The sequence below is a fragment of the Pollachius pollachius genome (genome assembly GCF_949987615.1).
Source record: "Pollachius pollachius genome assembly, chromosome: 18".
NCBI lineage: Eukaryota > Metazoa > Chordata > Actinopteri > Gadiformes > Gadidae > Pollachius > Pollachius pollachius.
In genome coordinates this window covers 9843691-9865434 of record NC_136951.1, presented here as the reverse complement: position 1 = coordinate 9865434, position 21744 = coordinate 9843691, and the positions used below count along the sequence as shown (strand labels likewise).

Genomic DNA, 21744 nt, shown 5'->3' with positions numbered 1-21744 from the left:
AAATCCCTTCAGGCCTCCCTCCAAAACTAATCCCAAAAAAACATGACTAGCTAGCTAGCTTTAGCAATAGGTTTGCCTAGCCTTTAGGATACCTGTCGGATACCTGTTTGAAGATCTGTAGCCAGGTAGGGCGGTAAAGAGATAGTCATCATTTCATTCAGGCTGACTGAAATGATCCATGCCTCTGACAGCAACAGATAACAGATCTTTGTTCTTTTTTTTCTCAGAGCATTTGCTTTACTGATTGCTGTCAGGATGTGAATAGAATTTTGACAAATAGCTAAAACATTAAATTTACTACACAAGCTTTAAGTATGATAAATATTACAACTACTTAGTATTCACAGCAATTGTTGACATTCTGACGATCAAGACTTTTTCTTTCAGTATTTTTTTATACATTTATTCCGACCGTGATAGATGCTTTTTGAAAGGTGTACATTTAAATCTGTGTTCACATTTGCACTAAAGAAATTCTATATCCAGTGCAAAAATCCACTGGGTGTTCATCTAGGACACACCTAAATATACGGTTTTATTGGACTGTTGATCTAATTTGGTCTCAGCATAAAGCTCTCTTTAGGCTGCTTTTGGCTCTGTCCCGAAATGCGATCCCTTTTCCCTGTGAATGTTTTAGTCCCATTCAACACATCATCCCGGACATGGAGCAGAGCACCCATCTGATGCTCTGAGGTTGTCTGCATGCTTTAATTTTTGAGAAAATGACATCATGTTACGAAGAAAAGCTTTTGCACTTTGAATTAAAAACAACAAGCCAAGAATTAGCCTTAACCAGTAACCTTCAAAGAATATGTGTGTGTGTGTGTATGTTAGTATGTGTGTATGTATGTGATTCTTTGAAGGATATGGCATGATAGTTGTTTAAAATCAGTTGTTTTTCGGGATGGACTTCTTTTCATGCTCTGTGACATAATTGTACTTCAAGTGATGACACAAATGCATGTGTTCATGAGTAATAGCACTCCCTGCCCCCCTGCTTCTTGATTCTCTTCTGTCTTAAATTTGTTTTTCTGCCCGCCCACATACACTTTAACAATAAGAAAAGGAGAAGCAGAAAAGTGATGTTGCGGCTTCCGCTGGCTAATTACCGGCGTCACTGACCTGCCTTTTACAGGCCGCCGGCTGCAGTCCGCTGCAACAAAGGCCCCTTCTGAATAATGATGATAATCACTTGACTACATTTCATTTTGTGTACTCTCTTCTCTGTACTGAAAAGACACCTTGCATAGATCCGCCAAAATAGCATCATTAAAGTAAAAACCTCATAAAGACAGTCATAAAATTAAGTGTCAGTAATATAATGAGTTGGTGCGAACCATTAACGTAGATGTCAGCTAGTCGTGTGTTTTTTGGGCAGTTGCTTTGAAGGGGGGCCTGACAGGAGGGGAGCGATTGTTTGGTTGGATGCTATCATGATATAGCTTACTCTTGCTGGTTTCTCCAAACTGCCTTCTTTAAAAACGACACATTTTACATTTCTCAGGTATCCGAGGTATTTCTGAACAAGACTCTACACTTTGCTTTTTTACGTCTTCTTGTATTGGGGTAGTATAATAAAGATAAATTAATTTGAATGTCTGCTTAATTTGTCAACATGTTCAGACGTACTTGCTCCAGACACTTTGTACACCGGGAGCCAAGCTATCAATGGGTTCGGGGGGGGGGGGGGGGGGGGGGTTGGCTTCTGCCATGTGTTGTGGCCACACAAAAACAGTTCAGTCAAAAGAGATATGACCTCACCTGACCCAGCACATCTGAACCTGCCCTACCCCACATCCACCAGGAGTACTGGTGGACGATACAGGAAGCCCCCTCTAGGGACTGGTGCAGTAGACTAGCAGAGCAACCATGGACTAGCAGAGCAGTGTTTGGTTAATATTCTGATGGACTCTCTCATCTTTTCTTCAAGAAAGGGAAGAAAGGGGCTGGGGTTTGAACTTTTGCAATGAAGATGGTAGTTGTGCAAACAGTGGTTCACGACAGCTTTTTGGCAGATTTAAATTTCACCCACATTGTTTTGAAATACTCTGTAGAAAACTTTCAAATAAAGGAAACTGCATAGGTGTATAAGTGTAACACAGATTCTATGCTTAAACAGCTGTTCAAACTTTCTGAATTTGAAGATAACCACGTTGACTTTATTTTTGGAAGACCTACAAAGACCTACTGTGTGTAAATGTGGATTTTCTTTAGCAAGGGTCTACAGGCCTTAATATCTCACCAAGTCCCCAGAGCCAAATATAGCCTTATCCCCAACCAACCAGGAAATCTTTCTCAACAGAGCTATGAGGAATTTAGCTCGCCGTTGTTAATACCACTGCGTCATTAAAATATTCATACGACTCGCATATGGATTGTATAAGGGAGCTCATTGCTTGAATTTGACATGTGGAAAGGAATAAATTAAATGTGCACTGTGTTACCGTTTCCACTGCTGCCATCACTTTTTCGTTCAAGATTAGATTTCCTTGCCTTTTTTTTTCTAACCTTCCCACACTAAATAGATTTTTTGTGAAGGAGAGGTGGGGGGGGGGGAAACATCCCTGGGTTGATTGAGGCGTTGGCAAATGGATTTTTATACTTTCAACGTCCTCATAATGTCAAATGATTTTATCAAAAGTGATGGCAGAGCTAAAAAAAAGTGACTTGGTGCATATTTATTTTTGTTATGAGTTGAAGTATGAAACCAGGAGAAAATTAACTAAACTTTGTATCAAAGATGTTTTAAAAGTTGAATCCTCCACCACGTCAATACGTAGGTCCAGCTTGTTTTCTGTACACGACAGTCAAAGGCCACGAGCTAAACACGACGTTCAACTGTCGACGATAATTGTTATATCATTCTTTGTCTGAAACGTATCAAATTTGTCATTGATCATTTCTGCTATTTGTGGGTCGATTGTTCACTTTAGTTTCTGAAGGCAGCATTAATTAAACAATGACAGCAGATTAAAAGTGTTACCAGGGGGCTTAGTTCTGTCAGATGTTGCCAACAGAGCTATGATTTGATTTGCCAGTGATTGATTTGGCTTCTCCGTGGCTCTTTTACGAACGTGCCTTGACAATAGCTTGTTTAGGAATGATTCACAGGCCTGTTCTTTTGTGCGGATCCTCATTCAGAGTTAAACTATAATTTAATCTAGCAAATTAGCAGATAGCAATTAGCTAGCTCCCTCTGTTCCCCTTTACCCTCTTCAAAGCATCAACCAGAAACACAGCACTTTATGGAAGGGTTTTTGTTTTGTTTTCAAATGCCTTTTTTTGCCGTGTTTTTTGAAGTGATTCACTTTGGTCAATTTTCTTTGATAACATTTGTATTCTAGTTGTAGTCGCACTCCCTGCCAAATTTTAAATGGAAATGAATGGGTACAACTTAAATACTTTTGGAATAATTTTGAAAGACCCTGCTCCTTTTGTGATTGACTGTATAATAGTTTGATTATTAAACCATGGCCATATGAATATTCACATACTATCCGTTGGATTAAATCCAAGGTGAAATATGTGCTATTTATCTTTTCATTCCTTCTACCGGCTACCGGACAATAAATATGTAATCCTTGTTGACCATCAAAAGCGAACCAAAAACGAATGTCCCGTCTCCTATCTAGATAACTTCCGGTACTCGTGTGACATCTGTGGGAAGAAGTACAAGTACTACAGCTGTTTCCAGGAGCATCGGGACCTGCACGCGGTCGATGGTAAACACCATGCTAATCATTTCTATATATATATATAGTGTCCATCACTACAATACTAATTCATATCAAGGCATCTAGAGATGCATTTTATTTTCATTATTACGACAAATTGTTTTTTGTTGTTGGGGAAAAAAGCAATCCATTATAAAGAATTGTTTTAGAAATTAATTGAAAATAACAAATATTGTGGCAATTCCACGACCCATGTATAAATGACAAGATAAACATCTTGTGGTTGTGGAATTGCCACAATATTTGTTATTTTCAATTAATTTCTAATTGAAAATAACAGTGCTTTCTGGCCTCTCAGATCCGTACGAGCAGGTGGGGTTACCGGTGGAGGACATTAAGGAGGGAGAGCCGGTCGAACCCTATCAGAAGATTGGACCAAGTAAGACCTCATGTGGATGTTTATGTGTTCAAAGGATGCAGCTTTGTGACGCCAGGCAATTCATAGTGCAGAACAGGATCCCATCCAAAACAAAACTATACACACTGTTCTATACACATAAGCAATATTTATTTGTTGAAATAAACTTTGGGTAGCTCTGTATTCCGACAGCCATAACTGAGTATTTGGTCAGGGACATAGGTATCCCGTTCCCAATTTGTCCAATCAGCAGAGAGAACTCCAGTTTAGCTGTGCATGTTCACTGTCAGGTAGCAGGATTTCAGTCTTGATTCACAATGGGGTAACACACAAAGCAACCTCCCAGGAGTGGCAAACATAACCAAACATGCTCATCGAAAAACGAAAAAAAAAGATGCAAGAAAACTGCCAGGGAAAAGAGGCAGGAGTCATGTAAGAGGCGCATATATAGTTGTGTGGCCTTCGATCGGTGGGAAAGCCTGTGGGTGGAAGTGCCAACTGCAAAAAAAAGTTAGCCAAAACGACGACTTACAGGCACTTTAAATATACTATTTGTGTTAAATAATGCAGGATCTGGTTTGATTCGTGACCCCAATTTTTATGTTGACTCCACTCTCTGCTTTAACAACATCAACTTTTTTCTGGGACTCCGGCTCCAAACCAATGAATCCAAATGAATTGGGTTCATTCAAAAAAAAGAAAAAAAAAAGAAGCTTTTTACACTTGACATAAAACATTCAGTTGAGTGACTTGAGTTATAGTTTGTGTTGCCCTTAACCACAGTTAGTCTCACACATTATACAACTCCTCTTAATCTAAAGGGCATTTAAAAACTCACACCTAAAACCCAGAGGGAAGAAACCATGGGAAAGTACACACTCAAGGGATCCCTCGCTCCAGGGGAAGTTAGGTTTTCAGTATGCCCAATGAGCAGTCGTAAAGGCAGCATGAGTCAAAACCAAAACAAATGTTGCGTAAGATTACGTCATTAGAAAATATTAGATCAGCAATGAGTTGCTTTCTGATTTGCCTCGCTTTTTGATCTAATTTTCCATTTCAGAAACGGGGAACTATGTGTGTGAGGTTTGCGGCAAGCAGTACAAGTACTTTAACCCCTACCAGGAACACGTTGCTCTTCACACACCGATGGGTGAGCTTCTAATTGCACTTGTATTATCAAATAAAAGTTGCATATCAAATGAAAAAGGAAACAGCATTACATCGTGCAGCACTGTACCATATGCTATTTTATAAGGGGTAAGGAAAGTTTAGTGGCTTGGGGTGTGGTCTCCCAGCTGGAAGGAATTGGGTTCCACCCCCATATCTACAGGCTAACCTGCAGCCGTCCTTGAGCAAAGGTTCCCCTCCCCCTACATCTCCTCAGTGGCTTGTATCTAAATATGAATAAATCAAATTCTAAATCTGTCTGCTATTTGACTGAATAGCTCTGATAAATACCATGCTTGTCATTACTATAAGATGCTTTACAGGCTGGTTGAAATTTGTCTGGCTGTTTTTTTTTATGGATTTTCAATTGGCTGTAATTTCGTATTTTTGCTAATGCAGCGACACAGTAAATGCTTTGCATATGGGAGTGCATGCAGGGAATGACATTGTTACTGTAAAACTATACTGCCATCGTGTTTTGATATCTTATTTTTCTATTTATGATTCCAGATGTACAGAACATTTGATATTTTGTATAAGTTAAATTAAAAACAATTTATTTTTGGGTTTCATATTGTTAGACGTGCATAATCCAACCGTGAATGAGACAAATTCCTTGTGTTGCCCAATGGCTTTCAGGTCAGGGCATGAGTTCTTGAAATCCCACCAATATAATTCCGTACATAGTCATTGAACATAAATTAAACACACACAAAAAAAGTGGATGGATTGAATCTGATCCTCATAAGAAAGACTTTTGCCAAAAAGGGAGGAGGGGCTCCTTTAGTTTTCCCAGGATTGTGTCCAGGGTGATTGGGAGCAGCTGATAATCACACTCGGCAAGATGCATGATGGGTACGGGCATGTTTCGCTCTGCCCGAGTCCTAGCATGCTCAGAAAACCAAATTATAAAAAAGCGTCCTCAAATTATGTTTATGTTAGATATGTTTTGACCTCCGGGCTTGCTGCAGTTATGTACAAGTCTGGCTACCAAAAATAGCCCCTCGGAAAAAATCCTGTTTTCATTTTATTAGGAAGCAAACTGTGAAACAGAATTATGCATTTTTTTTCCTGGTTTCAGCATATCTACTATCGTAATACTATCATGCTATAAATTCTTTGGCTTATGTTAATGAATATAAATATAAAAAGATTATGAAACATTGTAATAAAGAAAATATATGATCCAATATGTATTTCTAGTGACTAAACTAAACTGCTAATGACTGGATGTATAGCACAAACTTTTACAGACATTCAATATGTTTTTAGTGTACCCATCCTGCACTCTTTGCCGATGTCTGTATGAACAACTTGAGTCACAGTGAACTACTTTTCCAAGTAGTGTGGGACAGAACTCTTAGTTTGTTGTTCCAGGTCGTTCCTTTGACATGAAGTCCCCGTGCACACAGCAGCGAGGGAAAATTGACTTGAACAAATTTGGTCAACCGAGCAAGGAGAAAAGTAAGCATCGTCTTTCCCTATCTACCGTGCAGTCACGAAATGTTGTTGTTGTTGTTTTTTTTTCTTGTTGGTCTTTTACATTTCCTTTATTTTTTACACACTGCAGCATGTGGTTAGGCAAGATGGTGAGATAAGATGGCCATTTAAAAAAAAAAAACAATACGCTGAGAACATTTTTATAGAAGCGCCGGAATTGGAATCGTTTCAATTCATGTTGGGTATAAATACATCACACATCTGATAATGATGTATAATAATAAATCAACTCTTTATTTACACAGCAGCATTTTTAAACACAATGGGCGAGGAAAAGCAGATTACATGGCGATAAAAGCGCAACAGTCAAAGGAAAGTAAAATTCTAAATTGGAAGGCGTAAGACCTAAAATTAAAAATACAAAATAAACTGTTCACTCTCTCAGCATTCCCTCGTGTGCTACTCCTGCTTGTTCGCATCCTACAGCGATGGACTACAGAATATATTTTAGTACCTTAAAGGGTGTCTTTAGCTGAGGTATCTTTCACCTGATCAACCCCCCCCTCCCTCTTCTGCTATGGAGCTCCGCTTTAAAGGAACTATTTAAAGCGTGACGCACACACACTTCCTTGAAGTGGGTCAAAGCAAGGGAAATGAAGATGAAAAATGTGGCCCATATTTTTGATACTGTTAGAAAATGTGCATTGTACATTACATTAACACTACTACGACCATGTTGGATGTAGTGCTTGGGATTGTGTGATTTAGAAAACCATCGTAATTCGATACAGATATAGTCACGTTGTTTTTCGTGGTTTACATTTCCTCTTATTGTCATGTTTTGTGTTCGAAGACACTCTGTTAATTCGTAAAGTGGAAAGCACAATGCAGTCAAGTCTGGTGGACACCAACAGCTCCAAGAACTCAAGTGGTAAGCAATGGGAAGTTTCATGAACTCACTTATCTATTTAATCTTGGTGTTTAAGCAGAAATCTGTCATCATGTGCTCATAGAGAAAACATGTCTGGCAGCGCTATCCCATAATAGACATTGCTGTTAATACTTTGTTAATGAGCCATCGCTGCACTGTATCATCAAAAAGGCTCTTGTAAATATTTAGCACAAAACACTGAATTAAATAAACACTTATATGAGTCAAGCCTTCTAATGTGGGCTTCATTGATTCTTACAGTCAGTTAAACAGTTGAGATATGTGTATGATTTGGTCTGGATTTTAGATTTTTACTTGCATTTAGAGTAAACAGTGAAGGAGAAATAATTGGTCCAATTACTGATAAGATGATAGGAAAAATGAAATACCAATTCAGCCTGTTTATATGCTTTGATCTCAAAGCTGTTACTGTAGTCTAACCAACACCCAAAGCAAGACGATGTTTTGCCAATACAAACAAACACGACATCTCTAGCCCACTCAAAGAGGACCCAATATGGTATGCCAAATGGCCTTGAGAAAAGCAGCGTTTTTTTATTCAAACCTGTTTCTGGCTTCAACGATCAGAAGAGAAAGGCCTCTTCTTGAAGTCAGTGTAGAGACTGTGATGTATGAGCATGCTGTTGTACCGCCTGTGGCCTACAGAAGGCGCTGTTTCACCCACCTCTCTTCTCCTCCCCAGGAACCACAAGCCCCCTGGTGGCTAGCACGTTCACTACAACTCAAAGTATGTCCCGACACCATCCATCACCAAGAGCACTTAGCAAGTCATTCCCTGTCTTCATGTCCTCTTCTCCATTTTCTCCTCTAATCCTTTCACATTTTTCTATTTTTTTTTGTTGTACTTTTCATTTTTGCTTTCCTTTTTTGCTAGCGAACCCAAAATAGTTTTGAACGTCTTAGTCTCAACATAGAAATCAGGGACATTTTGTCACTGCTACTAAAATAATGGTGTGAGAATCTGGTGATAGCTGACTCGGGCTTGCTTATAAAAAACAATCACAAACTGGCCGTAAACCATGGGTGTAAAATATCCCTCCTCCTTCCTAAGTATTTTTTTATTGGAATCCAAGATGAAACGCGGCTAATTTACACTCTAGATAATCAGTACAGATAAAAGTGCAGGGACAGTTTAAAACAGAGTGAGTGGTGTTAAATTTGTTTTTAAGTCATTTTTCATTCACAAAATGTGCAGCTTCTCTAAAGTAGGTTTAGGACGGTCTATGAGTTTATGTCCAATAATCTGGCAATCTGCAGGACAACAAAGAAAAGCTAAATTTGTCTTTTTATTTCCTTTTTTATGTTGTGAAAGCCTCCGGCTTAGACTTTCCAAAGAGAAAATCTCAGAGAAAAATGGTCCCTTTTTTTTCAATAAATAGACCAATCAGGGGCAGGATAGTCTAGTGGCTATGATGTTTGACTCCCAGCCAAAGGCCACTGGGTTCGATCCCCTGGTCACCCCACCTAACATTTGGGCATCCTTGATGGCAAGATACCCTCACAAGCCCTAGACCCCACCTGATCCATAATTCACTCTCAGCTGCTTTGAATAAAAGCATCCGCCCAATAGCTTGATTGGCAGTTAAAAAAACCAATCAGCAATCACGCTAATGTCGAGAGTTTTTGCGAATGCCAAAATCTCACTGGCCTAACCAGAGAGGGAGTCCAACTTCTTTTGGCCCTTTTTGTGATTTCCTAGAACCCTACACTTGTGGCGCCTGTGGCATCCAGTTCCAGTTCTACAACAACCTGCTGGAGCACATGCAGTCCCACGCAGGTGAGTCCTTCACACCTGGGGGATGCACGGCTGCACGATGCCAACAAGCACATCATGCATGGAGAAGGGGGGGGGGAACGTGCACATGTTTGTTTAATTTTGGCACTAAAATGAAGCCTCTCTGAAATAATATTAATAATAGTAATGATAATAATCGGCCTGAACTAATATTAATTAGACAAAATATAAGGTGCATGTCAAACTGCTAGTTTTTACTGCTGAAATGACAAAAAAGGTATCGGTACTAGTCTGAATGTTCTCTCTGTAGGGAAAGTTAGCTGGCTGCTTTTCTCATCTCCTCTTATCTCCTTTTGCTATATTTTGTTGCTTAATTCAGTTTCAACCCACTCATAACCATTGCATTGTGTTCTAATCCCATGCCACGCGTCTAACATACAAACTCACAAACCCTCTTTTCGATTTGACTGTGGTGGTGAACGTTTTTGTTGTTATCCTGTCTGTGTTTTAAAGCCGACAACGAGAACCACACCAAGGGGGATTCTCCCAAATCACCCCCAGTCTCAGGCCCCCAGGAGCCACCGTGGAGGGGCCAAGGAGGGGCCCAGACCACTATCTCTGCAGTCCAGACCCCAGCCCCCCAGGCCCAGACCCAGGCCCATGGAGCTGCTCAGAGGAACCACTCGCTCCCCAGCCGTGAGTCAGCATGGGAGGGCTTCAGGGCTCTGTTAACTAGCTCATTGAAGATGGGGGTTAGATGTACATGAGATGTATTTTTGAATCCCAGAAGGGAGCTGTTGGGAGGAAAGGACAGTGAGGAGTATTAAAAAGAGATGCAGAATTAGGATGACTTTATTTTTGTTGATAAAAGACCAAAACCTTTTATCAATATAGATCACAATTTTGTGTTGAACTACACTCATCAAAAATAGCTAACATTTTTTAAATGTTGAAATAAAAGTTCCAAGACTATTTCAATGCACACAAAAGGCTATTTCTCTCAATATTTTTTGCACACATTGGTCAAAATCTGTGCGTGTGTGTGTGAGTGAGCACTTCTCCTTTGCCAAGCTAACAGCCTTTCGCTTGGCAAAGGAGAAGTTCATCCAACAGCCAATCGAAAGAGAGTATTTGACAATGCTAGACGGTTGTGTCAATGAACCGCAGTCGGGTCAGGAACCTTGTGAGGACGACGGGCACACCTTCCATGAGATGGTTTCTGACACCTTGTGCAGAAACTCTTTGGTTGTGAAAACCAACCTTTGCAAGCATCTGCTTTCTGGTTGGCCAGTCTCAGACGATCTAGCAGAAGAAGAAGAAGCCAGATGTGACCATGGTTTGAGCCGGTTTGGAGGCCGGTCTGCTGTACTACTGAATTCCCATAAACAGCATTGTGGTAGGGACGCCTTGAGGTACGGATGCTGCCCAAGGCAGCATCTGTGCCTGGTGTTGTTGAAGACTGCACAGGTACACCTGTGTAACGATCATGCCATTTAATCAGCCTCTTGATCTGACACAACTGTCAGGTGGGGGGGGTTGTCTTGGAACAGGAGAAGTGCTTACAAACACAGATTTTAACCAATTTGTGCTCAGAATCTGAGAGAAATAGGCCTTTTGTGTGCACTGAAAAAGTAATGTATCTTTTATTTCAACTCGTGGACAATGAGAGGGAGAACAAAAATATTGCGTTTTTATTTTTGTTCACTGTATAAATGTGTAATTAGCTTTGGAGTCTGCATTGTCGTTAAAAAAACAACACTGCAGTAGCACACAAACCAATCAATCCCGGTTTCGATTGTCCTTTGTAGCCTATTTGCGGTTGCTGTTTGCTGAGATTGTTTGAGAAGATTTTCTGTTCAGTTAGCACATTTTTTATTTATTTTTGCTTTAGAAATTTAACACCACAATGACTTGTCTGATACGCACAGTTAAATTTCAATCCAACATTTTGATTACCCTTCGCATTTGTTGTTGTTGCTCTCTACTGAGCTTATTGACCATTATTTTAATGGTATGCATGATTTCAAACACAAATAATGCAGTCTCGTTATTGGATTTTGCTTTGTGTAAAAATAACGCAGGGTTTTCCAAGGCCAACTCCTTTACTTATTTCAGGCTTTACAGGCTTAATCTTTTTCAAATATGAATGAACATCGATCAAGAGTTTTTTCATGAAATGTACATGTGTAATTATATATTACATATGTGTGTGTGTATATATATATATATATATATATATATATATATATATATATATATATATATATATATATATATATATATATATATATATATATATATATATATATATATATATATATATATAAATAAAAGAAAGAGGACATTTACTTATGTATATGAAATCAGCAAAGAATGTTTTATGAACATTGAACCGGTTCCACGGTCACGGTTGGATTTGACTGTTCTCCTTTTTGTTTAGTATTTGCACTCAAAAGAGAAACTCCAACAGTAACTGCATTATGTTACGCAATATAGACGCCCTTCAAAGTATACCATGCTGTTCACTAACCCAGCGAGCGGCGACACGACAAATCACCCCGTCAGCCTCATGCGACTCTAGACCTTCGTATTGATCCATCCTTTGTCCCCCCCCCCCCCCCCCCCGGCGATCACCACGGCGACGGCTGCAGACAACGGGCTCCCGGAGAAGGAGCGGCAGCAGGTGGCGGAGCGGCTCCTGCGCGTCATGTGCTCGGACCTGAGCGCCCTGGCGGTGCTCAGCGGGAAGGACTTCCTGAAGCTGGCGCAGACGCTGGTGGACACGGGCGCCCGCCACGGAGCCTACTCCACGCGCGACGCCCTGGGCGGCAGCATGAGCGCGCTGGCGCTGCGGCAGCTGCCGCGCATGTACAACCAGGTGAAGGTGAAGGTGACGTGCGCGCTGGGCGCCAACGCCGCGCTGGGCATCGGCGTGACGTGCCACTCGCAGGCGCGCGGCCCCGACGCCTGCTACGTGCTGACGGCCCACCAGGTGGAGGGCGCGCGGCTGCGGCGCTACGTCCTGGGCGTGCGCGAGGCGGAGCTGAGGGAGGGGCCCGAGCAGGTGCAGCAGTGGATCCAGAACGTGCTGTCGGAGTTCGTCATGTCGGACGTGCGCACGGTGTACGTGTCGGAGCCGCGGGTGGCGGGCGCCGGCGCCGGCGTGGGCGGGGGCTCTCCGTTGGGCGGGGGGGGAGTCGGAGGGGGCGGGGGCCGGGGCCGGGTGTGCCTGCGCTGCGCCGGGTGCTCGCTGGGGGCGGTGGTGCAGGCGGTGCTGGGGAAGCACAGCCTGCAGGCGCGGGGGCTCCACGAGCTGGCGGAGCTGCTGGCGGCGTGCCGCGAGATCGCCTCGTCCACCCGCCTGTCGCTGCGCGAGGAGCCCGCCGCCGCCGCCGCCGCCGCGCCGGCGCCGTCGGGCGAGGAGGGCGGGGCCCAGGCAGCCACGCCCCCCTGCTGGGACCGCACGGCAGAGTCGCTCCTCCAGGTGCACGCGCACTTTGAGCAGGTGTGCGAGGCGTACGGCCGCAGCAAGGCCACGGCGCCGCTGCTTCAGGGCCTGAACAAGCACCTGCTGGCCACGCTGGCCTGCCTGCTGGCCCCGCTGCGGCTGGCGGCGCTGGAGCTCAGCAGCCAGCGGAGGCCCACCCTGCAGCAGGTGCTGCCCGTCTACCTGCGGCTGGAGAAGCTGTTCACGGCCAAGGCCGGGGAGCCCGGCGCGGGCACGGCCAGCAAGCTCTGCCACTACTTCCTGGAGGCGCTGAAGGAAAACTTCAAGGTACTCATTCCTTTTTTCGTTGGATTTGGTCCCGAACCACAAACAGTAGTACACCACAGCCCCTTCCCTTCTGGATGCCTCCTAAACCGCTAGAATATTAATGATGATGCTAAAACTTTAATAGTTTAGTAGTAGTTCAAAGGGAAACATTTCTGGTGTGGTGCCTATTAAAGGGGTAGCCTGCTACTTGAGCTGTACCTACCAAAACTGATTTTGGAACCGTATTCAGTAGTCGCCTTTATTCAGTCCGACTTACGAGGCGGAGGACAATTAAAGTACATAATGAAAATTGGAATAACTAGACATACTCTGTGCTGCAATTTTCTAAAATAAATACCTAGACAGAATACAGAGCAGCCGTAGGATTTTTTTAGGATTTAGGAAAAACATTATTAGTGGCAGCGCAAAACGTTGCAGAACACACATAACATTGGAAGTGCTTTCTCAATCCCCAAACGACAGAGCAGCTCCACAAAGCACGTTCCATTTAGACTACTAGCGAAAATAACAAGGCTCAAGAGCGCAAGTCAGTCGGTGAGATGTTTCCTGAGGAGCTGGGCGTTCAGGAGGGGATGGTTTTCTGACACCAGTCTGAACTTTAAAACGTACTTGATGGGCTTTTGTGCCTTTTTAAGGACGGCACAGTGAGGAGAGACCGGAAAGTGGTTTGAAAGAGACTTGATGACGTCGGCTTTGGACCGCAGGTCGGAACTGAACCTGGGTCGCTGCGAGGTTAACGCACTAGCGGCTGAGAGGAGCCACCACCGGTTCCTGGAGTTGTTGTTTTTAGCACTCTGGTCGGGGGGGTTTTGGAGTGGGAGTTTGAGGAGCCGGGGGTTCCCAGTGGCATTCCTGCTGGGAGGGATTGTTCCATCTTTTCTCCAAAAGGTTTAAGTCATCAATTCGGTGCTTTGCTTTGAAGGGAGAAGCGTGAGGAGTTGAGGCTTTGATAAACGAGCCCATGGTTTTTATAGCCGTATTTTTTGCTCTACCCTGGAACTAGGGTGGGATCAATCAAAACATGGCGGGACATCACAGATATAAAGACATCATCAAGCCTCACACTTTGTTGGACTAAAGAACAATGTTTCATGTTTAGTTTTTTTTATCACTCCATAGAACACATAATAAAAAGAAACCACATTATTCTCCACCATTAAAATCTCAAGGTTTCTTCCTTCATAACAAAGTGGAGCTTTTCCTTGCCCTTTTGGGGGGGGGGAGAGGGTTCGGGGGTGTTGTAAATGTGTCCTGTGAAGACCTTTTGAGACTAACTGATTAAGGGATGAACAAATCGGCGCAGATCGGAGCCTGGGCTGGAAACCCAAGAACCGCAAGGGGCGGTTCTCCGCCCCTTGCGGTTCTTGGGTTCCCAGCCCAGGCTCCGATCTGCGCCGACGTGCTCCTGCAAACCTTCAGACCACACCACAGAACCCCCTGAAGCTCACCCCATTGTTTTTGTGTCCCGACAGCCGACCCGCTCAACAGTCCACTCCGCGTCGTTTAAGGTCTTAATTATGTGGTGTTCCTCCCGTGGCAGGTGGAGCGCGCCCACCAGGTGGCCATGATCCTGGACCCCCAGCTGAAGCTCCGCCCCGTGCCGGCCTACCAGCACGACGACATCATCGCCCGGGCCTGCGAGATGGCCTCCGAGCCCCGGGAAGGTGGCGGCGGCGGCGGCGGCGGCGGCGGCGGCGGCGGCGGCGTCGGAGGGGGTGGAGGGGGAGGTTCGGGCGCCGAGGACCACAACAGCGACGGATCCCCCCCACAGAAGCGCAACCGTCTCGACTGCTGCGGCGGCGCCCCCACGGGTGCCAACGCCCCGCCCCCCTCCTCCGCAGCCCCGCCCACCCCCTCGGGGAACGGGGTGGGCGGCGAGCACGTCCGCAAGGAGCTCTACCAGTACCTGGCGGAGCCCCCGGCGCAGGGCACGCCGGACCTCTTCCAGTACTGGAGCTCTGCAGCGGCGGGGGGCGGAGCCACCGCAGGAGGCGGGCCAGCCGGGGAGAGGTTCCCCCGGCTGGCCCGCCTGGCGCTCTGGCTGCTGGCGGTGCCGGCGGTGGGGGTCCGCAGTGAGTGCGTGGCGCTGTGCGAGCAGAGCCTGGCCATGAAGCGCCGGCAGCAGGTGACGGCCGAGGAGATGAACAAGCTCATCTTCCTGCGCTCCAACATGGGGTAGGACCGACTCTCACCGGGAGACTCGCTTTGAGGTGCGGCCGCGCCGCTAGCACACACACACATATATATATATATAGGTGTCGATCGGACGGTGACCCAATGACCTCCTCGCCGGAGATCCCCTAAGACTATTTATAATCGTAGAGGTTCGTGTGTGTGACACGACGAGGGTTTAGACGTGTAAAGACGCAGAGTGCTTCTGAAGAACACTCGAGACGAACTCAAAGACTTAACGGGCGTATTGTAGCGGTTGGATAAACACCGGTTGGACAGTGAGTTAAATATTAGATCTGGTGAGAAGAGACACGGACAGTACGACGATTAAAGGGTTGGAGTCATTTAACTAAAGTTATTTTTTTGTTTGCACCCCCTCCTTTTTCTCCGTATCTATGAATCATTCACTCTATATTATGTCACCATAGCGGTTATAGCTATGGATTACAATGGATCCTCTCAAACGGAGCAACAAGGGCATGAAGTTCACTGCCACGCACAACAACAACTCATTACACAGAATATATCATAGTATAAGGTCTGACTTTGTGAGATTATAGACTGAATGGACAGGCATGGCGTCGGTTTGAAGATGCTCCCAAAAAAATCTGTCTATTTGGTCATTTGTTAAAGTTTTATGAAATGTTCCATTGAAGGTTGAATATATATGTTCACGACCAAGCCGTCTATAGTTACGATATTGTTTTGCAACCTTTATCACAACTGCTGAAGTCCATTTGTATTGTTCCTTCTTTTTTTACAGTGAGAAAATGCTTTTCCATAGGATTGTAAAAGGATTTTCTATAAAAAAAATAATGTCTTCCTTCTCATATAGTTGTCCCTAGACCAAAATTTGATTTTAACAGATTCAGAAAAGTATATTAAAGTCATAACTGTGTTGGATTTGCATTTCACAATTCACTTTTATCAACGAAAAAATGCCATTTCCTGTATAGCCCCTGCTGTAGTGGATGACGTTATTGTTTAGCATTAGACATATGCATGGAGTTTGTTCTCAGGAAAGCCCTTCCAAGCAGCACGTTTATTTTTCTGCTATAAAGGGACACTACGACGACTTCACCTCAAGGTCATCCAAATGAGCGGGTATGGATGAACGCAAGGCAAGGTCCAACCCCTGTGTACTGTTGGCTCTATTCAACGGCACCAAAACCCACCGTTTGTAGGTTAGACAACGTCACTTTACAGACAAGGTATGCGTTATGATTTCACGATACATGATTCTATTTTAATTCATATTTGCTTGAAACTAGGGCTTGAAAAAAATGATTCAGGCCTAGAGTCTGTTCATCTTATTTCATGACTGCATTGTTTGTAAAAGGCAAATTGTTGTGTACTTTCATGACTGACTGTACTGATTACATTTATTTTTGGACCTAACAGTGACCTCTGCTGGTTCTTTTTCAGTGTCAGAACCATTTTAGTTTGATTCAGAGACCACTTTTAAAACGTTATATAAAATTGTTATTTAATTGTATGTATTAATAAAGCCTCAAGCCAATCTTTTTTAACAATGTGCATTGATTATACAAATTTCAGCGAATAAATAGACTCAAGAATTTTGATATTCTGAGGAAAAAATATTTTAAATGTATAAATCAGGCAACCATATGAAGAAAATGGCTTTGGTTTCTCTTTATGTAATCACCAATTGGTTTGGTGGTGTGGTCATGAACTAAAAACTAAAATGTGCATATATTATAACAAATCTAAACAGACTACTGCTAACCATCTTCAATCAGAGTACTCAAATGAAATTGCTTCACAGTCTAGTCCAAATATAAGATCAGAGAATATCTCACTATTGAATTCAGTTATATAAAATATGAGATCAGAGAATATCTCACACTATTGAATTCAGTTTGACCATTTTACAACTGAAACCACGCTGGTTGTCCTCAGGACTATCAGAACCATCCCTAATTAAACTGTCAGACAAACGGGTGGAAAATCAGGGGATTTTCCACCCGTTTTAAGCTAAATTAGAAACCTTTGCTTTGTCAGTCTAACACACACACACACACACAATGCATCAAAAACGCAAATCAAATCATGTGACCATGTTTTTCAGGGATTCAGTTCATGCACTGAATGAAACCTAAACTGTAAGGAGCTTAAGTCGGTGTAACTGGTTTCGTATTTTAAAATCAAAAGTGGAAGAATTCACATTTATTTTAGAGCAACAAAGGCATGACTATTCAAATGTGTTGTTTGCAGTAAACATTTCATTTTGGTCAGTTACGATTTTAAGCTATCTATTTTTTTTAACATGACGACTGTTATTAATTTGTGTCCATACTATTTATATATTCTTTCCTTTTTTCTTTGTTTTTTTCGCGCCAAATCAACTCTCCATTTCCAACTAGGAATGCTTTGATAACAAAATGCCACTTTTGAAGCACTAAAGTCTATTTAACTAATGACATTTTCGTTGGTGAGATTAGAGTTTTCTATCTGAGATATGCATGCAATGAATATAAAAAAATTCTCATGAACATGTATTATATATAATTATAATAATAGTTTTATTAATAATAGGCCGGATTGTTCCTTTAACAAATAAATCGAGACTATTGTTTGCTTGTGAAAGAGCCTTAGCAATTTATTGATTATGATTATGGTTCTATGATTATGGCTATAGGTGATCTTATTCCGAATCGCGTAGGTTGGTGTATTTGGGGTGACGTCATCTGGATTGAGCGACCATTCGAGTGTAAATAAAAGTGAACTGCTGTTTTTCTGCCACCAGGGGGCATCGTCATTGCAGAAATATAGGGAGCACCGATACCACCATACCTCTTTTTTCTACACTAGCGTTTAAAAAAAAAAGTTTTGATATATAGAACTGAACTTGGGTAACGTTATTAGAAAGTTTTTTTCTTTTCGTTTTTAATTTATTCAAATATCTGTACAAGATGATTGACATGGAAATGTGTCATGTTTTAGAACATCTAGTCCATTTGCAAATCAGGTGGAGAGTTCACTGTTGCATCTGTTGTATGTCTTTCGTTGACAGAAATGTTCTCCTTTTATACCCAGCTTGACAAAGAACGCAATGTACCCTATTATTTTTTTCTTTTCTTGTCTTTTTGTTATACTTTTAGTATAGTCGTGTAGATTCCGATCTGAGTTTGATTAGTACAACGCCTAATTTCTACTTTTGTAGCAACAATATTTTTATAAAACACAAGGGAGAATTCAATGTATTTCTTTCTTTTAGTTTTTTTTCTGTCTTTTCTGTGTCATACATGGCAGCGCTGTTCAATGTTTATTGAAATACATTAACTGTAATACGTGACGTGTGAACAAACAAACCCAAATAAATACCTAATCACTGACATGGCTCTCCCCGGTATGTTTATACAGTGTGGGGTTTGAACACTGTATGTGCGTATACGAGTAAAAAGAGAGAGCGAGAGAGAGGCACAGAGAGCGAGTGCAGTCCCGCAGAGGCCCCGGGTTGAGACCAGTCGATGAGCTCAACCTTGTGTATATTTTTTTATTTTTTCTAGAAGGCCGACCCATTCACTTTTTTCACTTTTTTTTCAGCCAAAGCCGAAAGTATAAAAGAAAAAAAAAAGACTTCCTACTGTATATAACCCCCAAAAGCCCCCTCCCCCCGTGTGTGTGGTTGTGTGTGTGTGTGTGTGTGTGTGTGTGTGTGTGTGTGTGGGGGGAGGAAAGGCGGGGCAGTGAGGGGGTTACCTTGTTGCTTTGAGAGAGAAAAATGAAGAATGTGGTCCGCTATAAGTGATGGCATGTGAAGAAGGACCCCCCGCCCCTACACACACCCCCCCTGAGAGGGTGAAAAGGAAGCTGAGCTCCGACTACAGTGGCGGGGGGGGCAGTGTGAGATTAAGGGCCTCCCGACATATGGATGGGGAGAAGGGGCCTTGTATAAGGGTGAAGCCATTGAAGACTCGCATATGCAGACAGAGCGGGGCAGGGAGGGGGAGGCAGGTTGGAGGTGCGTGAGAGGGGTCCGCAGGGGCCGCCAGTGGGGCGAATTAGGAGAGACAGAGGGAGGGAAAAAAGGAAAGTGGTGCTGGCCTCCGCTTTGCCGTCTTTCTCCCTCCCCCTGACAACTCGTACCCGGGTCAGCGCGACCCCTCCCCCTCCCCCCCCCACGGCGGTCTGCAGCCATGCAACAACACCCGCGCGCTGTCGCCTTGGTTACCCCCGCCACAAGGGCTGCCCGCGAAAGTGTAATTTGCAGCACATGCTTCGGCCTTCCTCTCTCCCCTCTTTCTCCCCCTCTTGACTCCCCCCTTTCCCTCTTTTGCCCTCCCTCCCGGACTCCCCCCTGTCCCCTCTCCGTCTCTCTCACTCTCTCTCTCTGTCTCCCCCTCTTTTCTTTCACTCTCTCCCTCTCCCCCTCTTATCCTCCCCTCACCTCCTCTAGTCCACAACCACCACCACCTCTCACACACCCCCCTGTGTGCTGAAGGTGAGGTTTTCCACGTCTGCTAACCGCAGAGTGGTATGGTGAGGTTGCGTTGAGCTCACAGCCTGCCCCGAGTTGGAGTCATTAGAACGGCAGAACGGGGGGAAAAACAACATAATCATTGCACAATTGCTTCCGTTGCGTGCTGGCTTATGGAAAAAAGTTGCAGATCAGCTTTTTTCTTATTTTTTTGTGTGTGTGTTTTGAGAGGGAGAGAGAGAGAGAGGGGGGGGTCAAGGGGGGTAGGGGGTTGCCTTGGCTGTTCGAATTTTTCCGGAATTCTATGTGTGTGTGTGTGTGTGTGTGTGGCCTGGTGTTACTTTTTTCTTATCACTGATGCTTAAGAAATTGGAGGGTAAACAGATGTGTGTGTGTAAGTGTGTGTATGTGAGTGAGTAGGGTTGTGGTTGTGTGTTCCCATGCATGTGTGTGTGTGTGTGTGTGTGTGTGTGTGTGTGTGTGTGTGTGTGTGTGTGTGTGGGGGGGGGGGTTCCCCTATCTGTACCATAATACAAACACAAGATGGCAGTCTCTAGCTTTGTCTCAGCTCCACCTCTGTGGAGGCGCTCCTGTGTCTGCCAGCACCACTTCACCTGGGGTGTGTGTGTGTGTGTGTGTGTGTGTGTGTGTGGGGGGGGGGGGGGGGGGGGGGGGTGTACTAGGATGTTCTTTTATAGATAATGACATCATAGGTCAGATGAAAGTGAACAATGAGTTCCTCACTGCTGGACCTGTGGGCCTGCCAAGAACTGCAGACTGCCACCCACCCATTCGTTATTGTTTGGGGGACAAGCTGGCCTGACTAACGCCGTGCGTCAGTGGTTCCCAACATTTTGGTCGGGACCCCACTTCGGTTCGAGACCACGTTTGGTTTCGAGACCACGTTTGGGTCGAGACCCCACCTGGGTCAACTTATGTACAGCTCTTATAGGGTTGGGGGAGACTGCTGACTTCTAGGACTTTTGCACTGTGCATTATGATTCATCAGCATCAGTGCAGTGGTTCGGGTGGCTGACTCCTGACCAAGAGGAACAGAGTTCCATCTCCCAAATGTCCGCAACGTAACCTGTAGGCATCCCTGAAAAGATGTCTTAACCCTTACCTGCTCCTGTAAGGAGGGAGGGAGGGGAGGAGGGAGGACGAAAGCTTTTTCCTCAAACCACCTTTCCCCAGAGCCTCACCAGGAACAAACAAACAGACAGGAAGGGAGGAAGGGAGGGAGGGAGGGAGGGAGGGAGGGAGGGGAGGAGGGGAGGAAGTGGAGCGAGGAAAAAGGCATGACATGAAAGCAAGGGCAGAAGGGAAGAACAAGAGAGGAGGAAGGAAGGAACAAAAGAGCGAGGAAGGTTCAGGAGGAAGGAACAAAGCATTTATATAAAACAAATCCACCTTTCCCCCCCCAAGGTGCAGAACGGGGGCCGGCCGCGGCGTTGGGCGCCGTGGGTTAGGTTCTTCGGGAGGGCCTGAGTGATATCAGGAGTGACACCGACGTACAGAACTGCCAGGACGCATCGTTCCCCGCGGCCATCAGGTGTCGCCCCCGGTAACGCTCCACCTAGCCCCTCCAACTCAGCAACACCACCCCTGTGACCTCACATGAACCCCCGGTCATGCTATATACGCACACGCATACACTCACACGCACACATGCCCGAATGCACGCGCACACACACGGATCACACACACATAGCGCACGCACACACTGGGCACACGCACAAACGAAGCGCACACACGCATTACACGCATACATTGTGCACAGGTACACACGCGCATGCCAAAAAAAGAACCGCACACGCATGTCTATATTTAGTTTTGCTTATTGTATACTTTGTATAGGTTATAGGCTTCACATAAGGTGTAGTTTATAGAGCAGGTGTGATGCAGGGTATGCTGCTAAAAAAAAGAGCGTCCAGGTGTGGTGTGGTATGAGTTTGTGTGTGCGTGAGTGT

The 21744-nt window shown here is 44.3% G+C and overlaps 1 protein-coding gene across 2 annotated transcripts in view; it reads left to right on the top strand.

Moving 5' to 3' along the window:
- The window catches only part of znf618 (zinc finger protein 618), a 29690-nt gene extending 10999 nt beyond the window's left edge, over positions 1-18691 (top strand). For both annotated transcript variants that reach the window (XM_079755591.1, XM_079755590.1), the window contains exons 5-14: positions 3633-3722; positions 4033-4113; positions 5153-5242; positions 6637-6723; positions 7553-7630; positions 8334-8378; positions 9351-9428; positions 9900-10082; positions 12038-13161; positions 14702-18691. In XM_079755591.1, the coding sequence (XP_079611717.1) occupies positions 3633-3722; positions 4033-4113; positions 5153-5242; positions 6637-6723; positions 7553-7630; positions 8334-8378; positions 9351-9428; positions 9900-10082; positions 12038-13161; positions 14702-15340 (2495 nt within the window). In that variant the 3' untranslated portion in view covers positions 15341-18691. The remainder of the gene's footprint in view (positions 1-3632; positions 3723-4032; positions 4114-5152; positions 5243-6636; positions 6724-7552; positions 7631-8333; positions 8379-9350; positions 9429-9899; positions 10083-12037; positions 13162-14701) is intronic.
- The last annotated feature ends 3053 nt before the right edge of the window (positions 18692-21744 follow it).